The following is a 14,201-nucleotide window of genomic DNA, read 5'->3' on the forward strand; positions in this document are numbered from 1 at the left end:
ATAAGGTAGTTCCCTAGTCAACTATATTAGTCAAATTGGAGTTGATTAATAAATGCTAAATATAAAGATAATATGATATTGATGGCTAGTATGATATGAAATAATAATAATAATTTTTTATATCATTTGTATTTATCTTGAAAAGTCAAAAGTTGATATAAATAATTGCAATACGAAGACAGAACATTAAATCGATATTTAATTGAGGTAGCAGATCTGACAAAATCGTCAAGTTGAAAAGAAAGTATCCAACAAGAAAGAAAAATATCAATCTCGAATTGTTAAAAGGAGGAGAGGGAATTAATAATTGTGAAAGAAAATTTGTGAAAAACTTCAGAAAATTAGTTAACAGCACTAAATAAATTAAACTCAGAATTATATTATTCAGTGTCTTATCTGATCTAAACTGAAGATTAATTTTGCTCGAAATTTGAGAGTAATCTTAAATTTTGATTTATTTAAGAACTACCTTAATATTTATATGAACTGTGAACTGCTTTTCTCCTACTTTGACACATAAAAGTTGTGATCAAATTTTTATGCAATTTGTTTAAAACACCCTCTATATAGAATTCTGTCGTTGTTTCATAGTTACATTTTCTTATTAACATTAGCATTAATTTCATGTTGCAGTAATTTCTGATCGTAAAGATATACACAATTGGTCTATAACAATGTGATCAGTTTATCGGCACTTATATAGCTGATATCAGTTAGTCAATTGCATGTATTGAAAGTTCCGAGTATTTATATTCTTATCGATGCGATCTAAATGATTTTTGTAAACAGCACCGTGATATACTTTCAATTGTACATCAATATCTTTTGATGAGTATATACGTACATGCTTTATTTATTTTGATAACACAATGAAATAGGTAGTACAAAGGTGTCTCAGTTCCAAGTAATTTTGCACAGGTATAAAACAATAGTATTAGTTATTAGGTCACACAACATGACATGGTCGATAAGAACGATATATTTGCAAAACTATAATCTTGTTTTCTATACACACGTGAGGTGGATTTCCACAATTACAATTTTGTAATACAACCGAGCAAAGGGCAATTCTACGTGAAAGAATAGAAAACGTTTGATATAACATTTTTCCATCCGAGGTTTCGTTTTCGAGAAAATCGAGTTTGAAAATTTAACAAGTATTCTTAAATTTAAATAATTCCAGACTGAACAAGAGTAAAGAATCGACAGGAGCTTAAACTTTATGTGAAAATAAGTAAAAAAATGTAGAATAGAATTTCTTTCATAATACGCTTTGTTTCTTTTTTTTTATTTTTTGATAAAAATAAATTTGAAGATATATCATGCGCCTGTATCAAACCAGTTCGTAATTAAACATTATTTCCATCAAACTTTAATTCCTTGAAAATGATGCCTTAAACAGAAAAATATTATTCAACATTTTTTATTTATTTTCATGTGTGTAATAACCTCGTGTTGATTGTTTACTCACACCTAGTCTTAACCAAGTTAAAGTATACTTGGCAACTTTTCAAACTCGATTTTCTCAGAAATGATGCGTCGTATGAGTCAATTTTATTGTATATTCTCCACTTAATTTTTTCTTTAACCATAATTAATCTTTAACTATGTATGGCGATCTGCTATATAAGCGCGTTGCCATTGAGAATGTGGCTACGCAATTACCATTTTGTATCAGCCAACAGGGGGCGATCTGATCGCCCAATAGGAGACGCGTTTCTAATAACACATTAGCCAATCACATTATAAAATAGGTTAGGTGTTAATTTCACTTTTAAGTTATCTCTCTCTGTAATATATAGTATAGTATATAGTAGATATAAACAAATCTATGGAAACAGACGTAAGGGCGCCATATTTCAAATCACAAAGGACCAGTCTGGTATTTAATTTAATTTCGTAAAATTTTATATATATAAATTTAACGTTGCATCGATTGCAAGATTATTAGCTACGAAGGCAGATATGCTTAAAGTATCACGTTAATTATCTTGCTTTCTTTAATGAGTCTTAACAGATCGTTGATTGTTTCTTTATTGACATTGTCTCTAATACACGGTTTCAGTTTGTGAGCGATGTGTGTTATACCACTCCAGGCAGGATAAAATAAAACGACTGGTACGTTGCATTCGCCGCATTCTTCACCGGGAGCTGCGTCCTTTGTCAATCGATGCAAGTGGGAGACTTTTGTGTGGTCTATTCGGATGCGAGTAATAGCGACTTGGTCTCTTCTGAGTAGTGAGGGGGTTATGTCGTATTTTTGGAAGAACGAGTCACTGACGTTTTCAATGTGAGAGGACGCTGTTCGTCTTCACTTTCTTTCCCATTGCTGTATTATAATCTTCATTGAGTCAAAATATATATGCCATTAGGTTTAATGATCTTGTGCCAGCAAGAATCCAATTGAGATATTCCATGTTTGTAAAAATTAATTCGAGTAGGATCTCGGTTATCTGAATTGTTGGGGGACAAAGGTTTTCGTATGTGTTTCGTATGTGTGTATTCAAAGGTTTATGTATGTGATACATAGTGAATGCATAGATGTGAATACATAGATATTAATAATAGCAATACAAATAATGAAATTAAAGAAAGGCATGTCCATCTTTGTTCTATGTATTCCAAAAAAAAAATATAAATTATAATAATAGTAGTACAAATAATGAAATTAAATAGAAGGATGTTCATCTTCGCAAATTCATGTTTATCCTACTTATTAAAAAGAAGAATATAAATTATAATAATAGCAATACAAATAATGCAATTAAATAGGATTCGATCAAACATTTTAACTGCTAAATCACACGACTTTTTTAGCAGATTCAATTCGATTTTGTCTTCGATCATCTCAACTGTTTCTATCGCCTCAAATATTTCAAAGTATTGAGGAATGCCATTATTGCCGTTATATTCTCGGTATTGTATGCATCTTCTACATCTGTCGTAATATTATCTTCCATTTCGTCCTGTGTGGTATCGTCAAGGCAGTTCAGTCGTTTTTTCCATGCTCTTGTCAGCGTCACACATTTCCTGTCTACCCAGGCATATGCCAGCATAAGACGGCAATCCTTAAAACCTAACTGCTTCTTGTAGCGCACTCTCGAAATTACCATTGGCATTAATTCACGAAAATTCATCATACGATCGCAACATCATTCGTAACAGTGTAGAGTGCAGAATTAAATAAATGAACGAACGAGGCGAAGCTGTGTCGACGAGAAAGAGACAAATGGAAAGACAGTGTTGGGATAACGTGATCTCATGAACAGCGGTACGTAAATTTCGATCTTCTTAAGATCGAAAATCCGATTATGGGACATGAGCAACGAGCACGATCCGCGAGTGTCTGGGAAATTTGAGCGTAGCTATCAAGGTCAAAGGAAGGTAGGCCATTCTTCGAGAACGATTGACACGGTTCAAAATGTGTTGGATCGAGAGCCGGTTGAAAATTTGTCGGAAGTTGGCGTGCGAGGAAGAATCGGCGAGCCAGCAAAGTATTCCCAGAGCGCGGCGGAGACGGATTCCCAGAAAGACTCGTCTTGGCAGACAATTCAAGTTTCTCACGATGGTTTTCTTCCAAGGAACAGCGAAAGTTGCTCGGAATGTATCGACGGCGAAGCAGGAAATCTTACGTGGAAAACAAAGGGAAACGTCGCGGAACACCGTGATTTACAGGCCGTTTGGAATTTGAAAGCGGCCTCGTCGAAAAGCAGCGAGGACAGGCAACTGTTATTGGGGATAAACGAAAATCTGCCGGCAGATTTGAAGGAAAAATACTTCTGGCGACCAGAGGCAAGCAATTCGCAGAAAATGAGTGAATATTCCTTCGCTGACACAAAGGAACGTTCTCGGACTAACAACCGAGCGAGTTCCATAGGGACCGGCGACTCGCAAAGTCGCTGCAAGTCGAGAGATCGTGAGAATCATCAGTGGAAATTGCAAGCCAGTTCTCCTTTAGCACGAACTCCCACATTCTCGAATTTGGCGTTGGACGTGTCTTACGCAGGGTTGGACATCTCTGGTTTCCTGGATACCGAATCTTCCAGGAGGCTCGAAACTGATCCGCCCGAGTTCTGGGAAGACTTCAGCGTGGTCGAGTGCCTGGAGAACAAATTGTCGTCGTACGACGAAAGTACGCCGGAAGAACGAGTGGAGGCGCTGAAAGAGGTTTTGGCGGAGACCGATATACACGAAGGCGATGGAATCGTGTCAGACTTTCTATTTCACGTTGCCAAAACGAAATATGGCAAGATATATATCAGAGTTATCAGAACATTGCTCCTTAATCGAGGTAGGATATGAATGGTTTATGACAACGCTTCTTAAACTTTTCCCATTCGCCAACCCATTTTATGTCGAGAGAATGTTAAGCAGTCACAGTTTTGTACATGAGAAGGTACATGAAATAGATATGTAGGGCGGACGATATATGACCGACTGATTCTCACTGTCGATAACTTTTAGACGAAGTAAAAAATAACAGTATTTTTTAATACGAGTCATTTATTAATATTTGGAAATTATGTATGGAATCATGATATGAGAAAGATGTCTGCCTTCGGACACTGTACAAAGTCAGCACTGTCAGTCGTATTTTTCGTTACATCTTCGCACGTTTCGAAAGTTATGTTCGCCGTCGCTTCTCGAATAGCATCTTTTAGCTGCTCGATTGGCTTTCGCTTATCGACATGCGCTTTACTTTTGAGATAACCTCGTAAGAAGAAACCCACTGCAATAGAATCAGGCGATCTTTGATGGCCGGACGATACCGGCAGAGTAATTTGTGTGAGGTCATCGTTATCGACGAATTGCTTTGATGAAGTATTTTGACAATTTTGAATGATTATTTTGTCGTACGTCCATGATACGATTGTTACAGCGGAACAGGAGATGATGCATCGTTTCGGAATGGCGGGACTTTGAAATTGGTCAGTTATATATTGTCCACCCTGTACAAGTAAAACATTAATCGACAACAAATTAAAGAAGTTTAATTCTAAACAATTTTTTGTTACATTTATAATTGTATCATTTATTATCACCTGTTAGGGCAGAATTAAATTTGCATATCGGTGAAACAGATATGCTTGTTTATTTTTGCATAAAAAATTCAATTCTGGCTGAATATCTGATATAACGGAGTATGTTCAATGTTTCTCAGAGTGAATTGATATTTTCATTTTACAACCATCAATAATAAAGACGCCGTTTTTTCATGTTATTATTAATTATTCATTTACAATTTTTATTATATAATTCAGGCGAGGATTTAATATTCAGATTATTAATAAATTTGAATAATAATAATAACGTTGAATACTAATATATCTGAAGGATATTACTAGTATTATAGATTTTTGTAATAGCATGACTGAGTACAAACTAGTAAATTTGAGGAATCTGCTTTATCATTAGATATTATTCGAATGGAGCTGCTTAACGTTAAAAAATTTGAGTGGTGGTATTACTATTACTAACATATTTAGCGAATGTAATTAGTATATAAACTATATAGACTTGTGTGATAGTATAGCTGAATACTAATAGAGCTAAGGGTTCTATATAGTATCAGATATTATTCAAGTAGAGTTATTGAGTCTGAGACAGATTTGAATAATAGTATTAACATTACTAATATATTTGAGAGATAGCATTAGTATTGTTAATAGATTTTTGTTACATTGTAGGTGAATACTAATTGCCTTGAGGGATCTAGATCTTAATATCAGATATTATTTCAAGTATACTTTCTGAACGTCAACAAATTTAAATAATGGTATTAACATTATTAATAATAGTAGTACATTAATATTATTAATAGGTTTTTGTTATGGTATAGGTAAATACTAATTGCCTTGAGGAATCTAGTTAATATCAGACATTATTCAAATAGAGTTGTTGGGCGTAAGCAAATTTGAATAATACTATGTATTAAACATTACTGATAGATTTGCTGGATCTGTTTAGCATGAAATATTATTCAAATAACTTTGTCGAACGTTAACAAATTTGAATAGTTGCATTAATATTAATAATATATTTGAGGCACATTATTAGTATTGTAAACTATTGTGACAGTATGACTGAATACTAATACGTTTAACCAATTTACTTACCATCAGATATTATTTAAACAGAGTTGTTGAGTCACATTTTCACACATGTGATATAAAATATCATAAGCGCGTTCAAGATCGTTTTAAAAATTGTTGAAAATTCTGTTCTAATTCTAAGCAAAAATTCATTTAAACGATTTGTTAAAAAGCTGCTGTTTTATATCCATGTCGATTAATAATTCGATAAATTCTTCTTCATCCTTTGCCGACAGGTCATCGACATTTTTATTCCTCTGGTGTGTAACAGTTGCAAAAATTTCTGCCGCCCCATAATTTTGTTACACGACCCCACATGGGGTCACGACCCGTAGCCGAGGAAGCTCCGCTTTATAATATCGATTACTCGACCTCGCCATTTACGAAATTGGATATTAATAGCTCGACTAGAGAGACATCTCTCTAAATACGAAAAAGTGACGGGGACGAATGCGAATTATATATATAGAATGATGGCTTCCTGAATGTCTCTTAATGGTAGTTTAGTTCAATTTTAGATTTGTCATTCTTTATATAGATACACTTCACTCTCTGAAAGGTATCCGAATATTTTCTCGCACTTGATAAGGTGCACGTTAATTACAACGTCATAGATGAGAAACCGCGACAATTTTATTCTTTACAATCTTCATTATTTCTTACGTGTGATAGGATATTGCCATGTGATTACATTTTTCTTCTCTTTCTTTTCTCTTCCTTTCTTCTTTTTCCTTCGTACAATACGAAATTATGAAATTGGTATTTGTAATTATCAAACCTAGAACCGTTTTATTCAGCGATAAGCACATCTACAGATTCCTTGATCTTTTAATTATAAATCGAATTAAAAAAGAAAATTTTTTCTAATCTGATAGAAAGACTTCGAATATTAATGCAAGTATATTTAAAAAATATATGCTTACAGTAGCATATAAGCTACTAGTGTCATTTCAAAATTCTTGTTACACCTGGTAAACTAATCTTCTCTTTATATTAATAAAATTCCCCTTTCCTAAAAAAAAACAAGTCGTCTGGTTGAATCGTAAAAGAAGTTATTCTGTTTGAAAGAATGTCCAAATATTAATGTCAGTAACCGTATACGCATATACCATTCAAAATAGATTCGTTTTAGGAACAAGCAGGCCGATATTCGTATCGCGAAAGTTTTCTTTCTTAACGACTGAGGAAGTCACGTTACTTTCATGTATCGGATGCACGAAGAAAGGAAACGCGATTTCGATCTTGTCGTTTTTAAATCGATGGTCTACTTTCATTTGCCTTCGTTTCGTCGCCGCTTTAATTTCTCTGTTCGGAATTCGTTGATGGAGTACGATCAGTGAAACGGAGGATGTATCAAGCGATATTCAAGATCCCTCCAGATACGAGTATCACTCTGTACAGATCATCGATAACGAAATTAACATAGTCCAGGAGAAACTTGAAAAGAAATTTCTTTTGATTAAAAACTAATTATGTATCGTTAAAAGAATGTTAATCGAAGGTTGTCGGTTTGACTGGGAATAACATTTTTCTTTTTCTCTTTTTTTGTATTTTAGTATTTTTACAAGCTTAGTATTTCAGAAATGTGTGATTAGGCATAATTGACATATACAGGAAATGAAAATACTCTGCCGCAATTAGGGTAGAAAAATTTCCAATCGCGGATGTGATCTTTCGAAAAGCATTGCATTGGAAAATAAGCGAGTTTTGTTCCAATAGGAAATTTAAATTAAATACGAAATCGTTGGAAATGAGGGAAAAGTTATTAGGAAAATACGAAATTAATAATTTTTTATAATACGAAATTAAGAATTCTGTTCGAAGAATTTGAAGGTGACTTTGAAAAGGTTAAGAGATTTCTTTGACGTTCCTTATCTTCTACTTATCAAATCGTGCAATACTCGCTGCGAATAAATGCTGAGATTAATAAACTGGACGGATTACTTGTCCCATTAAGTTTGGTAATTGATTGCAGTTGGAGAAACATCTAAATCTTGTAATACTATGGCAACAAAAGATTAATCAGCTGACTAATTGTAAAAACAATGATATACATAATTTTTATCAGTAATCATTCGTTATTTATCACGTTCAGCCGACAGAAACATTACGAAGAAATTATTTGTTCCACGCTTTATTTTTTAATCGTTATCGGACTATAGTTAAGAAATTCAAAAAATTGTATTCCAGATATCTATCCACCTCTTTTCAGAATTAATATTACTCAGGTACTGTAATATAGTAGTACTAGTAGTAGTAGTAGTAGTAGTAGTAGTAGTAGTAGTAGTAATATTTATTTAGTGTGTTGAACATCTGGTCCACTAAAACTTTGAAATTGGATGGACATTTGTTGGTAATTACAAAGTAGGAACCTTCCTTATCCGAAGGAACAGCAAGACGAAACTGTTCAAATCATGAAATATTTGGATAATGGAACAATTATTTTTCTCATATGAAATTTCACTTATTCAAATACAAATTAGGATCAATTGAATCTTTAAGGATCCTTATTACCTTTTATTATATTTAGTATATTTTATATTATTAATCATAATTCAATCAACATAAGAAACTTCATAGAGCCACGTTCTTTGTCTACTTCTAACGTTCGAAGCTCCTTATCGAATGCCACGAATGCATCGGTATGAGAAGATATCGTCTTTATCGTAACGAAACCATCTCATTGCATCAGTATATTTAAGATTTTCCTACTGTTGCCAGCACTCGAAGGATCTACGTGCTTCAAATAATTGAAATCAGTATCATATTTTTGTTTTTTAATATTCGCGATTGTAACTTTCCCAGCATCATGTACATATGCCAATTCTGTTGCACCTACGGCAGCTTCGAGGTTTTTAAATATGTCGTATTTTGTCTCGACAGATAGAACGATATTGCTTTCGTACTAAGTTCTTTTAATCAAAATCCATTTGATCGATTTAAGGGAAAAAATACGTTTTGTATGGGCAATAATAAAATATGTACATATTTGAAAGAGAAAAGTCATTCGTTACTGAAAAATGCTGTGTTCTGGATAAGGAAGCTCTACTTATTTCCATTTTACATTACGCTTATTTTTCATTTCAAATCCCTCCCGGCATACATTGAATCGCTCTTGCATATTATTACGTGTAATTGCATCCTAAATATCCTACATAATTCCATTTTATATCTCATTTATTTTGCATCGGTAAACATCTGTATATCTGCAATATTTGAATACCAACCGGTAATACAGGTCTAGAGCACATTTAGCACATTTCGAGATAAATCGGTTTGTAGGTTATACTACGTCGTAATGATATATTTTATTTCAGTATTTATTACAACGAAGCGAAGTCGTTAAGAACGACGATGAACAATGGTAAAAAAAATTCCAAACGCCTAACACGCTTCTTGTTTTCAACATTACGTCATCTTCCCTTACTGCCATGTAATCTATAATCTGCGTGTAGTAAAATAATCTACAGTGACCTTAGAATCATATTATACTGTTCACCCAATGTTGACAAAAATGTGCTATAAGCTCCTGTTCTCTGTTGGGATTCATTTACTCATCCCCTTTTATCCGTCACCTTCTTCATCCATCCTATTCCATTAGCCTCTTATTCGATAAGAATTTCTGTTCGTTCATCCACTGTTGTATATTCACATCGCGCTATAACGTGTTCTCCTATTCCCTCCTCCTTCCCACATATACCGCATTCCTTCTTCTCCTCATCTGGAATTTACTCATCCTCCATTCGTTCCCTAATCCGAACCTAACTTTGTTATCTTTATCTTCTTGACTTTCCTTTCCTCTCGTAGGTACATACTTTCTTTCGTCCTAATTGATAGGCCGTCATTGATTCTAATGTTGTTCGCTTCAACACAACACGGAGCTCGACGTTTGAGTAGCGTAACCTGATCTATTGTATTCAATCGTCTATGAAAAATCACTAACTATCTATGAGACGATGATGGAACTTGTTTATCTTCGATTTTCTCGAATTTAATCATTTACCCACGTATTTGCGACATTCTTCTGATTAAAATGAGACTGAACATGATATAGTTTAAATCACAGTTACATGTATATGTAATAAACGAAAGGTTATTTCTGTTTTCCATTTACCATCTGCTCGTTCCTATTTTCCTTTAAATTTCTCTCTTGCCATTCTATGGCTCATGTTATTTCATTTTTCCCTATCAATGACCCTTCTGCACTCCTCAAGTAGTGAGTTTTCTGATCTTCTAATCTCTTCTTCATATCTTCATATTTTATGTACCTTTCTCCTGACCCCAGAGGTATTTTCTCCGTCTTCGTTTCTTGTCTAAATATCTTACTGTAGGTGTGCACCTCTCCAGTCACTAATACTGCTCTTAGATACCTTTCTTATTATACTGCTTCCACTTCTCTTCTTTCTTCTGTCCCCCATATTTCATTATACTCTTCATCATGACGTTAAATATCATAAGTCTTCTTTGTAATCTCCTCCAAATTTACATTGCCCGCATCCTCCAAATTTCCATCCTCCATACAGCCTAATTAACCTATTATTTACTTTATTTATTTACTTTATTATTTACCTTCTCGCTACCACTCGTCACACATATGTGATAGATTACATGTTTATACTATATACAAATTTTCCTTAGAAATTCAGATAAAATTTATAAGAAATTATCTTCACTATTTCTTTTGCGATTTCGATCAACTGCAATTTTTTCAAAAATCTTTTGCCACATCATCTAGTAAAATAATCCTCCTAACTTCTCAAAAAGGCTCGAGTCGTTTGATCCAATTTAAAAAAGTTATTCACTCTTTAACAGTGTGCCAATATTCTCGTGACCGCATGTATATTGTGTTTCAATTGTCTTTAGGACAAATCTTATTTTTTCGTTTGAGATACCATTTCTATTTATTATAAACAACGCCAAATTATCACTAATCTGACATTGCAACACATTATTTTCACTTATTTTAAATTTTTCTTCTCGATTGACAAAGATTGTACATAAAATTGTTTGGAACACATAGAATATCAGATTTTGTGCAAATAGTCACACGTATAACATGAGACACTGTAACACAACACTCGTAAATCGCTCGAACGGTCGACAGAGAAATGTAAACATGGAGGTTTCCGCCCTTGTTGAATCCGTCGTCGAAACTCGTTGACGACGACTTTGCCTCAGTAGCATCGTGTGCGTTAAGTAGGTAACAATACAATACCTTACATATCTAGATATGTGTGACAAGTAGTTTGCAGTAAGAAGCAATATACTCACAGCTCAACGTTACACATATGTGTGCGATTCTAAGAATCGTGTTGTCTACTTAGCAGGTTTTATTACTATATATGTAAAAATATATGTCACATTATGTAAGATTTAAAAATTTTGAATGTTGAGCTGTGAACAGTGACTTTTTCCTTAAACGGTGATAGTGAAAGCGTTAAGTAATACCTATAATATATACTCATAAAAACAGTATTCTATTTCTATTATATAATATAAACCAGTTTGACCTTGTTTCTGAGGCCCATTAGTAGTTTTTAGTTGCTTCTCCTTCTGTAATCAAAGTATTGTAATATATGTATTATATGTGTGATAATGAACATATGAACTAACATATTGGAAAGTGACGAAATATTGTAGATGAATTAAATGTAGTCACAAAGATCGTAAGAAAAATAGTTTCGTTTCCACAGGTCAACGCTTGTGGGAAAGTTGCCAGACAATCCGTAATAAATGAACTTAGGTCATGGATTTAGAAAATTTGATAATCTCATTGCTGCTGTTGTTGGTAGGCAGTGTTGGGCAAAATTTTGTGTATCTGTGAAATAACAAATAACAAACTAATATTTTAGTAGTAGCCTGTTTTAGGTTAGGTTTATGTTTAGTTTCGATATAAAATTAAAAGTACTTACAATTAGAATTGTTTGTGATACTTTTTTAAAATAATATTTAACTTTTAAGAAGCTTTTCAATATATGGAAATTTGAAAAGGATCGGAGATACCAAACAAATTGTCAAGTAATTACTTTAATTGTTTTACAAAAACCAGATCCATCTAATACTTACGTAGAATTATTTCCCTAGGAATTTTCTAGGATTTAAATTTCCCTCTCAACCGTATTTATACGCATCTTCGGCTGCGCAGCTTGCTCTGACAGCTATGCGTCATGGCGCCGGAGTAATTTTGTCGTTTGTTTCGTTTCACGCTATCTTCATGTTTCTTAATAATAAGAAGTAATATTCTCTTTCTTTGACGTGCGTGAATCATAGATCACTGTTTGTTGTGTCAACTAGTGTCTATATAGACATTTAATTGTTAAAATTTGAGAACTTCAAGAAGATTAGTGAAATGTGCCCGGTACATCCTCTGACGTCAGAGGCGGAAAATTAATGTGCTGAATGGTAAGTATTTATTTTGAAACACAACTAATTACATCGAGTGATCAACATGTGATTATAAGCAAATCTCCTCTTCACTTTTTGTTCTTCATTTTTCCAACGTACTTTATCGTAAAATATACTTGGACGATAATTTTGAAATTTCAAATTCGATTGAATCATAAACGAAATATTACAAAATTTCGAAATGATATATTCATGCGTAGATAAATAATAATCAGATAGATTATTCCGCATATAGATAACGACTACTGTATTACTTCCTTTTCTTTAATTTTCCCAACATTGCTGGTCAACCCTCGAGACATGACGCCATTTTTAAAATCTCGAAACTTTAACCCCTTTGTTTACTTTTTTTCTTCTCTTTCGCTAATAAGAAATCACAGTTTATTCATAGCCTGTGCTATGTTTCCCTCGAAATTTTCTCAACTACTTTATAATTACATATAGTTTAAAAATTTTAACTATACGACAATTCTAATGAAAATCGAAACTTGTTAAGAAATCGAAATTAATTAAAATCTATTGTTTGTTTAAATCTTGGATTAAAGAGTATTATGTTCCATAATAATTTATTATACTATAATTATTAATTCTTCCATTCCATTTACTTCTATAATTGTATTACTTAATTAAATTAACGTGCAATGTGTTGTCTATTATTTATATAAAATACGGAAGTTAACAACTACAATTTGATAAATTAATGTTTTGAAACGATTTCAAGCAATTATTATGGTATTATTTCAAATAGACTTAATTGTGTTCAAGCTTATCTGTTTAAGATAATTATATATAAAATATCTCTAACACTACAATTTATATTTAAATTATTATCTCTAAATATTTTGTTTGCATTTCTCATTACTTATAATTGCTTTTACGACTCTGCTATTATTTTGATTTTTTCTCTGTCTGTCATAGGTATACGGAATATACAATGAAAAATTAAAAAATATATGAAAAAAACATTGTAGTAATGTTTCTTTGTTATTGGAACGTTACATGGAATTCGATTTGGATATCTTAGGATTAAAAACACGAATGAAACACAAGGTTCACTGTTTTTACATTATAACTAGAATCATGTTTAATGGATTGTGACGAACAGTAAGAGATTATTTTGGAGGTCAATCGTTCGTGTATATCTTTGATACATTATGCAACGTTTCAGATTGATGCTTATTGCCACGTGGTTATTCTCTTGCCGGTCATTTCGTATCATTATTTACGAGAATTTTACAATCATTTCATTTTACAAGAAATACATCAACCGGTGCGTCGTATAATATCTAACAATTTCAACATTTTTTAAACAAATATTCTTATTATATATGCCTCGTATTGATTACTTAAAATTAAACGCATAAAGTAGGTTCAACTTTCGTAATTAATGTCGAGGAACGTCAGCCTATTGATAAAGTGCAAAGTTAACGATGCAAGTACATGTAGTTTGTCGACATGTAGCCACATCTTTGTTCCTATAAATAAATGACGAGAGCCGCGTAGTCTCGGTTTATCACTTCAGTGCATACTCTTATGCAAGCTTTACCGCGTGGAAAAATCAATAATCACCTGCGACGTCTCTACCTAAGATGTTACGTCAGAACTTTTGGTAATTTTATTTTCGATTGTTGCACCATAAATTAACCGTAATCAGAGATCAAAAGTAACATTTATTTTTACAATTTTTATGGGGGGGGGGGGGGG

The 14,201-nt window shown here is 33.0% G+C and overlaps 1 protein-coding gene and 1 long non-coding RNA gene across 8 annotated transcripts in view; one reads left to right on the plus strand and one right to left on the minus strand.

The window, feature by feature from the left end:
- Positions 1–14,201, plus strand: part of LOC100745163 (trafficking kinesin-binding protein milt) — a 102,987-nt gene that overhangs the window by 56,291 nt on the left and 32,495 nt on the right. The window contains exon 2 of one of the 6 annotated variants that reach the window (XM_012381061.3): positions 3,171–4,291. The exons of 2 other annotated variants lie outside the window; for them this stretch is intronic. In XM_012381061.3, coding sequence (XP_012236484.1) covers positions 3,319–4,291 — 973 coding nt within the window. In that variant the 5' untranslated portion in view covers positions 3,171–3,318. Of the gene's footprint in view, positions 1–3,163; positions 4,292–12,333; positions 12,495–14,201 lie in introns of those variants that run through there. 3 more of the 6 variants (XM_012381062.3, XM_024364990.2, XM_012381066.3) reach the window with 3 other exon arrangements.
- Positions 6,668–12,052, minus strand: LOC117151231. Of its 2 annotated transcripts, XR_004460996.1 has the most exons (3): positions 12,005–12,052; positions 11,706–11,910; positions 6,668–11,645 (listed from the first exon to the last, which is right to left on the minus strand). It is a non-coding gene; the product is annotated as an uncharacterized LOC117151231 (long non-coding RNA). The 2 variants fall into 2 exon arrangements; XR_004460995.1 differs by having other exon boundaries at positions 6,668–11,910.

Source organism: Bombus impatiens, unplaced genomic scaffold (genome assembly GCF_000188095.3).
Source record: "Bombus impatiens unplaced genomic scaffold, BIMP_2.2 scf_0121, whole genome shotgun sequence".
In the NCBI taxonomy this organism is placed as follows: domain Eukaryota; kingdom Metazoa; phylum Arthropoda; class Insecta; order Hymenoptera; family Apidae; genus Bombus; species Bombus impatiens.